Raw genomic sequence first — 13879 nt, 5'->3', positions numbered from 1 at the left:
ATAGAGAGCTACAGAAACTAATTCAGTGTCTGCATTTGGGATAGTTTCTGAGAACAATATGCTATGGGCCAACCAGGAAAAAGGTTAAGATCCTCTCATGAGTAATGAGATAGGGTTTATAAATGACACAAGAGTAAAAGATTCCCTGGAAGTTAGTCATAAGATATTCAACTTTCAAATTCTGGTTGCGGTCAAGAGCATAGGCTTGGAAACAACTATGTTTAACCTAAACAAATGGAATTACAATGGAAAGGGAGTGTTGGTTAAAGAGGGCTCAGGGAAGACTATGGGCACATGATGACAGGGACTTGAAAGAAATAATTCAAAATCCTCAGTAAATCTCTCTCATTGGAGGAAGCGTAAGCTAACCATGTCTAACTGCAGAGGTTAAGAACAGTATTAAGTTGAAAGAGAAGTAGTTAAGTAGTCCTTAACCCTATGTCAGTCTACACTGGTGAAATGGTAGCAAAGAGAATCAGCAGCATTAAATTCCTGGGCACTTACATATCAGATGATCTATCTGGGGCCCAGCACGCAGATACAAATTACAAGGATGGTGTGCCATCATGATGGCTTAGATTCTCACCCAACATTCCAACAAATTGTTTATAGATGTACTGTAGAAAGTTTATAACTGTGAGTTGTATCCTGGTCTGGTATAGTAAATGGCACATCCTTCCCAGCATCAAAAATATCTGCCCAAAGCATTGCCTCAAGATGGCAACATCTATCATTAAACATCCTCACTATCTAGACCAGACCAATAGGCAGGAGGTACAGAAACTTGATGTCCCACAACACCAGTTTCAAGAACAGCTACAGTACTTCCCTTCAACCATTCAGTACTTGAACCAACCTGTGCAAACTCTTATCACAACTTCAGTACAACAATACTGTGATCACTTTGACTACTTTGCACTACAAAAGTCTTTAATTTCTGTTGTAATTGTGCTTTTCTTGCAAAAACTGTACATGCTTATGTATATTCAGTTTATGTTTTTCTTGTGAATGTTGTAAATGTGAAGCTTTGTGCCTGGGATTTTGCTGAAAGCAATTTTTTCATTGCAAGTGTGCATATACATTCAGTGACACTTCATCAGGTACCTCCTGCACCTAATAAAGTGGCCACTGAGTGTATGGCCGTGGTTTTCTGCTGCTCTAGCCCATCCGCTTCACGGTTCAATGGCTTGTTCATTCAAAGATACTCTTCTGCACACCACTGTTGTAATGCATGGTTATTTGAGTTACTGTCACCTTCCTATCAGCTTGATTCATTCTGGCCATTCTTAAGTAAAGTCAAGTCAAGTGAAGTTTACTGTCATTTAATGACATACATGTATATAACATTAATAACCATATAATGTATATAGAAACAAGACAAAGTCTCTTTGAACCAGGGCGTAAAGCACATAACACATGATAACTTATGAAGGTAAGGATAAAATCTACTGATGAATTACACATAAATAACAAACTAAAATGCATTAATATTAAATATTGTAGGGTACAGAACAGATTAACTGGTGACACTTTGAATACAATGCGGCCAGGAGTTCAGAAGCCTAATGGCCTGGGGAACTGTTTTTCATCTTGACTGTTCTTATTTTTGTGCATCATAGTCTGCTGCCCAACGGCAGAAAGTCAAAGTGGATGACCTCTCTCACTAACAAGACATTTTCACCAAAAAACTGCCACCCTCTGTTTTTTTTCGTGTTTTCCACACCATTCTCTGTAAACTCTAGACACTGTTGTGTGTGAACACCCCAGGAGGTCAGCAGTTTTTGAGATAATTAAACATCTCTGTGGAGTCTGCGGAACAAACTCAATGGGCCAAACAGCCTAATTCTGCTCCTATATCTTATGATCTTAAGGCTTCTGTCTGGCACCAACAATCATTCCACGGTCAAAGTCACTTAGATGACGTTCCCCCGCCCCCACCCCTATTCTGATATTTGGTCTGAACAACAACTGAAGCTCTCGGCTGTCTCTGCCTGCTTTTATGAATCGAATTGCTGCCACATGATTGGCTAATCAGATATTTGCATAAACAAGCAGGTATACAGGTGCACATAATAAAGTGGGCACTGAGTCTATATACTTGTGCATTTGACAATAAACTTGAATCTGACTTTGAAATCCTTTAAAGCTATTCAGGTGCAGACATTCACTAGATTGTGTAGTTGCTATCTATGAAATGAATAGATTTGGGATAAACCTCTTACCAATGATGTCACAAAGCTTTAAAGATGAATCAGTATGGATGGTTGCAAAGTAGCATGCAGTAGTTGTGCCATTTCTCAGTGTTCTTTTCTGTTGAATAATGAAGTTGTTATTAGTGGGAAGTTTGTTCTTACTCTTCTGCCCTTTCCAAGCTCTCTCTTGTCTGAGTAACAGAAAATCACTGACGGGCAAAGAATGTTACCTGCAAATTCTTTCTTCATCCATTGGACTAAATACAGCAAAACGTAGTGCTGGATTCACTGTGATGTGTCAATATAAATGCACTGAGCAAACCAGATGGAGCTGAATTTATAGTCATTTGTTTTTATACAGATTTTCGTGGGAAGGTTACAGTGCAGGAAGAAGACATTCAGCCCATCAAGTCTGTATCAACTTTATGGAAGAGAAGTTCAGTTGCTCTCACTGTCCCATCCTCTCTTCATGAGCCTGTTTAATTTTCCTACGACCAATTTTGAAACACAGCATTGAATCTACTCACTAACACCTCCAGGAGCACTTTCCAGAGAGTAAAAACATTTTTCACTGTCAACCTTGGTGCTTCTACCAGTAAACTTTACCCCCTTCTGTTCTAGTTGTTGACCCCACTGCCATTTGGAATTGTCCACAAGTATGAAGCCCCTCATTTCTGGAACAGGCCATTTGGCCCTATCAGTCTGTATGGGGGTTTATCTTTCACACATATCCCTCTTTGTCTCACCACCTTCAGTAAACCCTTCCAGCTCTTTCTTCTTTGTGCGTTTATGCAGTTTCCCCTTAAATATATCCCTGTTATTTTCCTCAAATGTTCCAGTCCATTATAAACACTCAACACATCAAGAAATATCTCAAGAATTCATTATTGGATTTGTTCATGATTTAATATTAACAATGATCTCCCATAAATGGAGACATTGCTCCATTAACCTAATTACACCTTTCACTTTTCTGATGAAAGGAGCCCCAGCCCATTCAGTCTGATAGTTCTAACACTCAATTTCGCTATCACCTTGTGATCATTTTTGTTGCTCCTGCTATTCATTTATACTTGTTCTGTAACATGCAGCACAGTTTTCCAAGTGTGGTCAAAAACAAGTTTCAACACAAGTGAAACAGCCTCTCTGTGTTTTTAATTCCTTTCCTCTAAAAGTGAACCTCAGGTGCTGGCTTCTTCTTAGCTTTCTAATTATATTAATTACCTGTATCATTTCTTCTAGTGCTTTGTGAAATATGACCACTTTATTCTAAGGATTACATACTGCATATGTTGATTTGAAAACCAACCTCAGCAGACTGGCTAAAGTGATGGAGGTGGAAGCCTGCAGCTTTTTCCCACCATGCCTGGAGACTCTTGAAGCTTGGATGGACAGTACACAAAATCCTATGAAAATTTCTGGACACTTTAGAAGGTTTCAACTCTAAAAGGGATTAGCAGAGATAGACATCATGGTCAACCTGGATAAAATTGACTGGGACCTGTCCCATGAAGAATTACTCTTATGATATATTGATTCTAGAGGGCATGCAGTGTAATTTTTCCAGAATAATAAGAGCTGGTCTCCAAGAGTTAAATTGCATAGGCTAGAACTGTGCACCTTGAAATAATTAATCAATTTGATTTAAACTTCAGGATTTCAGAGGAACAGACAATGTCACTATCTTTTGTATTTCCAGTTCTGAAAAGTCTAGAAACATTTTTGTTTGGATACATTTCTGGTCATAGTATGTTAAAAATTTGCAAAAAGTCTGTGATGCCATGTCGATTATTCCTTTAAATTTGAGGCTTTTATTTAAAAATTGTCAATGGACATGGGGTGAACATAGGTGTGTGGAGTTAGGTTTGCATCTCATTGAGTGGGATAACAAGCCCAAAGCACTGAATGGCTGCCCGATTCCCATAAGTGTCTACTTTCACCAAGTGATGCAAGACAATACTTGAAATATGGTTTACGTACCACTACTTTGGTGTAAATATCCTCTGCAAACTTCAGGTCTTTGAATTTGGTTTCAGTGGGGAAGGTGTACTTGATTAGCCATTGAAGGAGTGACAGATCCAGGCAACATCCCATATTGGGATATTGGGGGGCATGGATGTGGGTGTCAACCAGTCCCGGAATAAAGAATTCCTGCCTGAATGAAGAGAGAGCAGATAGTTAATGACATAGCTTACTTATTGGCATAAACCTTTTTTCATTGCAGTTGACCAGGAGGACAAAGGGAGAAGACATGGGTTGGTTAATGACCAACAGGAATGTTTTGGTTAAGCCCATAATTGGTTGGCAAATAACAACAAAGCAATGACCTATGAGTTATCTTAAAAAAAAAATAAGATTACAATGCTCGGAACTCTTGGATTGCTGCAGCCAAAATATTGGTAAAATTTTGTGAAATGTTATGATTACATAGAATTAGAGCACAGAAAAAGGCCATTTTGCCTTACTAGTCCTGTTAGTGTTTATCTTCCATGTGAGCTTTTCCCCCACTCATTTCCATTTCGCTGGTCACCATAACCTTCTATTTCTTTATCCACCTCTGAAATGCATCTCTTCTGTTTGGTACAGCCAAACTCTGTGGGGATGAGTTTCACACTCTTCCCATGAGTTCAATAAATGTGTTGCCCTGAATTCTATATCTATCTCTGATACTGATGGCCAACAGTTCTGTGCTAGGAGAGGTGCCCTGGTTTAACCTACATTCAGGGTCACGATGAGCTGCGGAACCCAGAGGGAGCCAATGAAAACAATGATGCAGGACAGGATGATACCACCCGTCCAGCACATGGGAACCCTAGGCTTTCATTTCCCCATTGACACTGCCACTTGTGCCAGCAACTAGTAAACAACAACTTGCCTTTGCAAAGCATCTTCAGGTGAGTGGAGAAAGATTCTTTCCACTCACAGGGCAACAAATTACCGGGAGGGGGGGGGGTGTTGGTGTTGGAGGCAGGTACAACAGCAACAATTAAAAGACATTTGCAAGATTACATGGATCGGAAAGGTTTAGAGAGATATGGGAAGCTTTAGTGAAAAACAGAAAACAGAATGCACAGTGATTATATGGGCATACAATCAACAATGATTCAGACAACAACAAAATGATGGAGAAGTGGAGCCACAAACATGGTAATATTCAGGGTCTCATGTTGCAGGTGTACAATTACACCACTGGATTCTATAATTGGAAGGTCTCGTGCATTTTTCTAGATTTTCACTCTCTTTCCCCTGACATTGTGAACCACTTGGCCAGTGCGTGAGGACTTCATAACCTACAGTGTGCTCTAACCTTGGCTGAAGCACTCGGACCGTATCCCTCTTGAAATGCCACTTCGCTGACAGTTCTTCTTCTTTATCTGCAGTATCGATGAATATGATCTGCAACAGAAACAGGAAAAAATCTGATTCTGTTCTGCTGGTTCTGAAGACACTTAGTTTCCCTTCAAAAGAACATAGGTTTTCCAACCATCGAAAAGATCTGCACCTGGAGAGAAATAAAACTGTCAGTGGGTCAGGCAGCATCTGCGGAAAGGGAAACAGATTTACCATTTAAGGTTGAGGTCTGTCATTAGAAATGGGAGTAGTTAGAGATTAGAATAAGATGTCAAATGCTGGAATATGGAAAATAAAACAATCTGCTGGAGAAACTGTGTGAGTCATGCAGCACCTGGGGAGAGAAATGGACAGCTGAAGTTTTGGCTCAAGATCTAGACTGAAAAAAGGGGACTTGACCTGAAACACAGCTGGCCATTTCCCTCCACAGACTCAGCAAGTTCCTCCAGATGTTATTTACTGCTGGGAGTGTTTGAAGGTAAAAGATGCAGAGAAAGCAGGTGTTGGAGTAGGGATCGAAAGTAAAATGAGAATTAAAGGGAAAGTCTGTGTGTGAATGGAAGGCAGGAAGATGAGAAGGTGAAAGAGGGTGACAGTATGAGATGAACAGGGATGGTAACAGGGAATAAAGCTGTAAATGTAGAATAATTATCTGAAGTTATCAAAGCAGCATACAATGAATGCTGGAAATCTGAAATGAAAATGCCAGAGAAGTTGATTATCTGAAATGGTTACAGTCAGTATTCCATGGAAGGTTGCAATGCGCTGACTGAGAAGATAAGGTGCTACTTCTTGAGCTTTGTTGGATTTCAACATCGAGAGATCAGAGCAGGAATGAGAAGTGATTCATCTCAAGTTATATATGCATGTGAGCAGTGACTGGGGAGTTCAGGAAGATCCGTCCTAACAACTTTAGGTGCCCTGTACGGGCAGCAGTTACGAGAAGCTGTTTTTATCATCATGTTGGTCTGGGAGTGTAGGAATAGGAAATGTCTTTAACAAAAAGAAGGAAGGAAAATTCACATCTCCAACACTTTTAAAGCAGCCCAAAAGACTCTGTAACCACACAGGTATTATTAGAACGTCATAGCAAGTTTCCATCAATAGTAGTGTGACAACACCTTGGCTAGCAAGTAAAGTTTGAAACAAACTTCCCTACCCTTCCTCGCACCTGCTTGGGAGGTCAGATCCGGTTTTATCTCAATGACACTACTGAAATTTGTCACCATTTGAAGCAGATTTATCTTTTATTCCCAGGCAGTCTAATCCCTCATTTATTGCTCAGCTTCAAATGCTTTTGCTAAAGTGGCCATGAAGCAGCGTTTTAAGTAATTGCCATCCCCACAGTATGCATGTTTCAGGATTTATGTCCAGGAAAGGTAGGCCAGTAAAGTATCCACAAGTCTGGATATTGGGTAACTTGAAGGGAAGCACAGATGGCATACCTCCTACTCGTCTCTCTCGAGGTGGGAGACACTGTTCCCTCCAAATTGCATTGGTGTGCGGCTACACAGTAACTGAAATGCTCCCGCACACATAACCTTTGTTGTTACGCACCTGGCAATTTCTTTGATATAATATTAATATAATTTTGAAATTATGCTAATATGACTTTGAAATCTGTGTTATAAGTCCAGAAGATAAAGGAGCAGGATTTGGCCATTTGGCCCATCAAGTCTGCTCTGCCATTTCATCATGGCTGGTCCAATTTTCCTCTCAGCCCCAATCTCCTTCCTTCTCCCTGTATCCCTTCTTGCTCTGACCAATCAAGAATCTATCAACCTCTGCCTTAAATCTACATAAAGACATGATCTCCACAGCTGCCTGAGGAAAAGAATTCCACATACAGTATTCACCACTCTCTGGCTAAAGAAATTCCTCCTCATCAGCATTCTAAAAGGATGCTCCTCTATTGTGATGCTGTGTCCTCGGGTCTTAGACTCTCCCACAATAGAAAACATCCTCTGCACATCCACTCTATTAAGGCCTTTCACTATTCAATAGGTTTCAATGAGGTCAACCTCATTCTTCTGAGTTCTAGTTGAATACAGGCTCAGAGAGATCAGACGCTCTTGATATGACAAATCATTCAATCCTGGAATCACTTAAGTGAATGTCCTTTGAACCCTCTGCAGTTTCAGCACATTCCTTCTAAAATAAGGGTCCAAAACTGCTCATAGTATTCCAAGTGAGGTCTCACCAGTGTTTTATAAAGTCTCAACATTATATCCTTGCTTTCATATTGGGATACATGGGTGTTACTCTGGTTGGTAATTAGTGGTGAGTGGTGTGCCACAGCTGAGCCCGCAACTGTTCATGATATATACATTAGGAAGAGGTACAGTCGACGTTTCAGGCCGAGACCCTTCGTCAGGACTAACTGAAGGAAGTTAGTCCTGACGAAGGGTCTCGGCCTGAAACGTCGACTGCACCTCTTCCTAGAGATGCTGCCTGGCCTGCTGCGTTCACCAGCAACTTTTATGTGTGTTGCTTGAATTTCCAGCATCTGCAGAATTCCTGTTGTTTGCATGATATACATTAATATTCTGGAAGAGGGGGCCAAGTATAGTGTATCTAAGTTTGCTGATGACACTAAATTGAGTGGAAAAGCAAATTGTGCAGAGGATACATAGAGCCTACAGGGAGATAGAGATAGGTTAAGAGAGTGGGCAAGGGTCTGGTAGATGGAGTATAATGTCGGTAAATGTGACGTCATCCACTTTGGAAGGAAATTGGAAGATCAGATTATTATTTAAATGCTAAAAAATTGCAGCATGCTGCTGTGCAGAGGGACTTGGGAGCGCTTGTGCATGAATCACAAAAGGTTGGTTTGCAGGTGCAGCAGGCTATCAAGGCGGCAAATGGAATATTGACCTTCATTGCTAGAAGGATTGAATTTAAGAGCAGGGAGGTTATGCTGCAACTGTATAGGGTACTGTTGAGGCTGCACTTGGAGTACTGAATGCAGTTCTGGTCTCCTTACTTGAGGAAGGGTATATATATATATATAGTACTGGCTTTGGAGGTGGTACAGAGGAGGTTAGACTATGAGGAGAAATTGAGTCGCTCGGGGCTGTACTCATTGGAATTCAGAAGAATGAGAGGAGGTCTTATGGAAACATAAAATTATGAAAGAAATAGATAAGATAGAGGCAGGAAAGTTGCTTTCACTGGTAGTTGAAACTAGAAGTAGGGGACATAGTCTCAAGATTCAGGGGAGTAGATTTAGGATGGAGAGGAGGAGGAACTGCTTTTCCCAAAGAGCGATGAATCTGTGGAATTCTCTGCCCAATGAAGTAGTGGAGGCTACCTCAGTAAATAGATTTGAGACAAAGTTGGATAGATGTTTGCATAGTAGGGGTATTAAGGGTTATGGGGAAAAGGTAGGTGGGGGGATGACTCAGATCAGTCATGATTTTATTGAATGGCAGAGCAGGCTCCATGGGCCAGATGGCCTGCTTCTGCTCCTGCTTCTTATGTTCTTGTGTCTATCCTGCTTGTTATTTCTTCAAAGTATTCCAACAGATTTGTCAGGCAAGATTTTCTCTTGAGGAAACCATGCTGACTACGGCCTACTTTGTCACGTGTCTCCATGTACCCTGAGACTGCATCCTTAATAATTGACTTCAACATCTTCCCAACCATCGAGGTCAGACTAACTGGTCTATTGTTTTCTTTCTTCTGCCTTTCTCCCTTCTTGAAGAGTGAAGTGACATTTGCAACTTTCCAGTCTTCAAGACACATTCCAGAATCTAGTGATTCTTGAAAAATCATTATTAATGCCTCCATGATCCCTTCCACCACCTCGTTCAGAACCCTGGCATATATACCATCTGGTCCAGGTGACTTATCTACCTTCAGAGATTTCAGTTTCCTAAGAACCTTCTCTCTACTTATGGTAACTTCACACACTTCATGACTTCTGACACCTGGGAACTTCTACCATACTACTTCTGGTTTCCACAGTGAAGACTGATGCAAAATACTTACACATTTGTCATTTCCTTGTCCCCCATTACTACTACTCCAGCATAGTTTCCCAGCAGTCGATATGCACTCTTGTCTCTCTTTTACACCTTATGGATCTGAAGAAACATTTGGCATCCTCTGTAATGTTACTGGCCATCTTACTTTCACATTCCATCTTTAACTTCTTGACTTTTTTTAGTTGTCTTCTATTGGTTTTTAAAAGCTTCCCAATCCTCTACCTTCCCACTAATATTTGGTCTACTGTATGCCCTTTCTTTGACTTTTATGTTGGCTTTGACTTCTCATGGTTATGTCATCTTTCCTTTAGAACAGAGGTTCCCAACCACTGGGCTGCAGACCGGTACCGGGCCGCAAAGCAGGTGCTACCGGGCCGTGAGGGAACAATATGAGTCAGCTGCACCTTTCCTCATTCCCTGTCACGCACTGTTGAACTTGAACATAGGGTTGCCAACTATCCCGTATTAGCCAGGACATCCTGTATATTGGGCTAAATTGGTTTGTCCCAATGCGGGACCGCCCTTGTCCCATGTTTCCCCTGCTAAAGTAGAGCGTTCCTATGAAACCGTTCATGCTGAAATGGCGTAAAGCGAAGAAGCAATTACCATTAATATATATGGGAAAAATTTTTGAACGTTCCCAGACTCAAAAAATAACCTACCAAATCACACCAAATAACACATAAAACCTAAAATAACACTAACATATAGTAAAAGCAGGAATGATATGATAAATACACAGCCTATATAACATACAAGTAATGTATGTACGGTATAGTTGGGAAGATTAAGGCAAAACCGATTTGTGTAAAAAAAAATCGGCATGTACGCGCATGCGCACATCACATATGCGCACGTCACGCATGCGCACACAGGTGCCCGTGCAAGGCTTCATGGTCATGGTAGTCTTTCCTGGGGTAAACACAAGTGTCCCGGGATTTGACTGCTTCTTTTGTTCCTTATTTGGGAGTGAGAAACTTGGCAACCCAACTGTAAAAGACACGTTGAGGTGAGTTTAACCCTACTTAAACACCCCCCCCCCCCCCCCCCAGGTTGGCCGGTCCGCAAGAATATTGTCAATATTAAATCGGTCCGCCATGCAAAAAAGGTTGGGGACCGCTGCTTTAGAATACATCTTTATCTTTGGGATGTATATACCCTGTGCCATCCGAATTGCTTCCAGAAACTCCAGCCATTGGTGCTCTGCTGTCATCCCTGCCAGTGTTCTTTTCCAATCAATTCTGGCCAACTCCTCTCTCATGACTCTGCAATTCCCTTTACTCTGCTGTAATACTGATACATCTGACGTTAGCTTCTCCTTCTCAAACTTGTGAGCGAATTCAATCATGTTATATTATATAATTGGTTCCTTAGAATTATTATAGCCTGGGGTGGTAATGGGAACAAGCTCCCACTGCCTATGAAATGCTCCCAATGGCGTGCACCTAAAATATCCTCTGACAACCAAATCCAGCTCCTGGCCTTCACGTGTGGCTTAGCTACTAAGCCTGGTGGAACTGTTTCTACTGACAGGAGAAGGGGAAAAGGTGAGTTACCTGCACCTTAAAACCAGTCGCTTTGGGCAGATGGTTGGCAGCTCATCTAGGAGAAGGAAAACTCTGATTTCAAACCTCGGCTATACTCACTCACAGGCAAGGCTTTGGGACTAAACCCCGAGGGAAAAAATGGAGCTAGAGTCCCTAAGGCAGTCCTATGTTGAGTTCAATGCAACTGGTAACTCCTGCAGTGCTGCTGGTACCAAACTGTATCGTGGTCTGCTGTTCCTTTGGGTTCATCAGATGTGTGGAGAGGAGAAAGCTTGGTACATGAGTAGCAGCTTGCTATCCATATGGTACTGCCCAGGCTTGTGTATCTAGACAGCTAGGATGCAATATCCATGGTCAACTCTGACTAATGGAGGCCTCAGACACAGAGTATTATATAATTATATAATATAATTGTGTAGTACCCTGTAATTAATTGCATTAATGAATATAATCCATAAAATTTCTAAATAATAAACATGCCACAACCTTTACCTTGAAACATTTTACAGCTTCAACATATTTACCTTGTCTGTGTTTCAAGTTACAACACTGTTAGAAATTGTAACAATAAACACAGAATGGAAGTTGGTAGCTCATTGTTAATGAACCTCCAGCCCTCTGAATGCCAATGCAATCTAAATATTCATAGTATGCATATTACAAAAAAAAATTTAGAGTGCCTCACAAAAATTTCCTGTTCAGAACAATGGTTGGTCTGTGCAGCTGTAAAAAAATTAGAACATTGCGGGCAGAGATCCTGGAAACTAATAATCTTGAAAAGTAAAGTTGAATTTTGTGCACAAGTCTCTGGAGTGAAACTTGAAACCGTTTTCTGGATCATATCTGCACACCTGAAGCAGATGCCAGAGCTGCATAATGATATTTAGATATTACTGCATGCCAGGTTAACGAATGAGAACTTTGGGGGGGGGGATAACTTCATGTTCAATAATCACAAGGTATACAAATGAAATTTGGAAATATAGCAGACTTTGTTTTTACCTGGACATTTCATTTAGATAACTTGGCTGTGGCTCATTTCCAAAAGTCTTGCCTCTGAATCAGTAACCGTGGGTTCACGTCCTACTCCCTCGTTATCCTTATCACGGGATTTGTGCTTAGGCGATTATGTGCGGGTATCCTCCCACCCGTTCATTTACAGCTCTGATGTTTTCCGCACTCACCCTCTCTGTCCCCACACCTCTCTCCAGCCCTTTCCTCTGATCTTCCACTCTCGCACCTTTCCTTTCTCCTCTTCCCTTTATTCCCCACTCTCCTTCCAACTCTTGTGTTGTGATCCCACCGCACACTTTCACCCCTTCCCATTCCCTTTCCCAAATTCTTCTTCCTTAACATTTCCTAACCGCCGACCAGAGTTAGAATACCTCTACACAATATTTATAAAGTCCCTTTTTATGGAAAATAGCCCTTGGCCACGATTTTCCAACGACTGTGACACAGGTGTTCGGTTATTGCCGAGGTGCAGAGCGAGAGACACCAGAGTGGATGAACAGTTCACTGGCTTTTAATAAGAACTGTGCAGAATTAAAGGAAGATCGATAACGCTAGAACGACGGGGGCGTTAACTAAAACTCTCAAACTGAAAGCTAACGCCAGCACTGCGGCAAGGAAGCAGTAATCTGACACTAATTCCGCTCCATTACAGCGCCGATATAAACGGTAGTCTTCTTTCACGGAACAAGATAAACAGGAAGAGTAGGCGTTACTGTGCTTTTGGTCATCTATAAGACTGGGACGAGAGTTACCGTAAATACGGTCACATTGAATTGCCTGGACGTGCATTCTTGCGAAGCGATTGCCGAGCCTTTTCCGCGGCCCGCCTGCGGGAGAGCGCAGAGTCCATGGTTGTAATGTTCGTTTTCTAGAAGGTGGTAATGCACCCGATTCCCAGTTCTAAACGAGGACTAGTCGAATTTACCTCTACAGGCTACATTGACACCAAATGAAATTGTAATAAAAAGAATTGCATTGAAAAGTATAATTGATTGATAATGCACGCATTCTTCTCCGAAAACGTGATTCCCCATCCATACGCACACGACTGGTTTCTGCCGATCTTTGGGCGCAGGGAATTCGTTACACTAATATATTGTCAAGTATTTCATTTATACTGAAAATCGAACTAAACCATTGATCCCTCTTGACCCAGCGATTTAAAAAACCAACCACAGTGGAAATGTGAATCGGTGTCCGTACCTTTCCCAACTCGTTGACTCCCACAATATAAGCGTCCAAACTCTCCACTGGAGACGTATCTGTGGAGTGGATGAAGGTCCCCCTGAAAACCTGGAGGCAGTCGCCGCGATCCTTAGGAGTTTGGGTGGCCATAGCTTTAACTGGAGGGGTGAGCTTTGTTGTCAGTACCGGGCAGCGAATTGATCCCACAGTTTCAAGAGGAGCAAATGATCAGCCACCCTCACCAGCTCCGAATCGAAGCAGTCTTTGCCCTGCTTTGCATTTATGAACGTAGGTCGAACGCGTTATTGTCTTTGCTAAAACTCTGACGGCGTAGTGACATCAGCGCGGGACTTCGGGGCGACAGGTTGTGAGTTCGAATCCAGCCGGCTCTCATCCGTGCTTGGGTTGTGTTCAGCTAACAATTCGACCTCGATGGGCTCCGCCAGGTTTCAGATGCCCAATCATATCAAAAAAATCGGTGCAAAAAGCTTGTTATGACTCCACCAGGATGCCACAGAAGTACAGCAAGTTAACATTTGCACTTCTCCTGCTACAACTATTAAGTGACAGGGAAGGAAGAACAAAGGGTGAAGACCGTGATAAT

The 13879-nt window shown here is 41.8% G+C and overlaps 1 protein-coding gene across 1 annotated transcript in view; it reads right to left on the bottom strand.

Annotated features, from left to right (window-relative positions):
- Positions 1–13593, bottom strand: part of LOC140193833 (guanine deaminase-like) — a 75546-nt gene extending 61953 nt beyond the window's left edge. The window contains exons 1-4 of the mRNA XM_072250987.1: positions 13294–13593; positions 5500–5588; positions 4173–4347; positions 2223–2310 (exon numbers count right to left, since the gene is read on the bottom strand). Coding sequence (XP_072107088.1) covers positions 2223–2310; positions 4173–4347; positions 5500–5588; positions 13294–13425 — 484 coding nt within the window. The 5' untranslated portion in view covers positions 13426–13593. The remainder of the gene's footprint in view (positions 1–2222; positions 2311–4172; positions 4348–5499; positions 5589–13293) is intronic.
- Positions 13594–13879: the final 286 nt, after the last annotated feature.

Source organism: Mobula birostris, unplaced genomic scaffold (assembly GCF_030028105.1).
Source record: "Mobula birostris isolate sMobBir1 unplaced genomic scaffold, sMobBir1.hap1 scaffold_911, whole genome shotgun sequence".
Classification (NCBI taxonomy): domain Eukaryota; kingdom Metazoa; phylum Chordata; class Chondrichthyes; order Myliobatiformes; family Myliobatidae; genus Mobula; species Mobula birostris.
The sequence above is the reverse complement of the archived record's forward strand: the minus strand, read 5'-3'. Positions and strand labels throughout refer to the sequence as shown.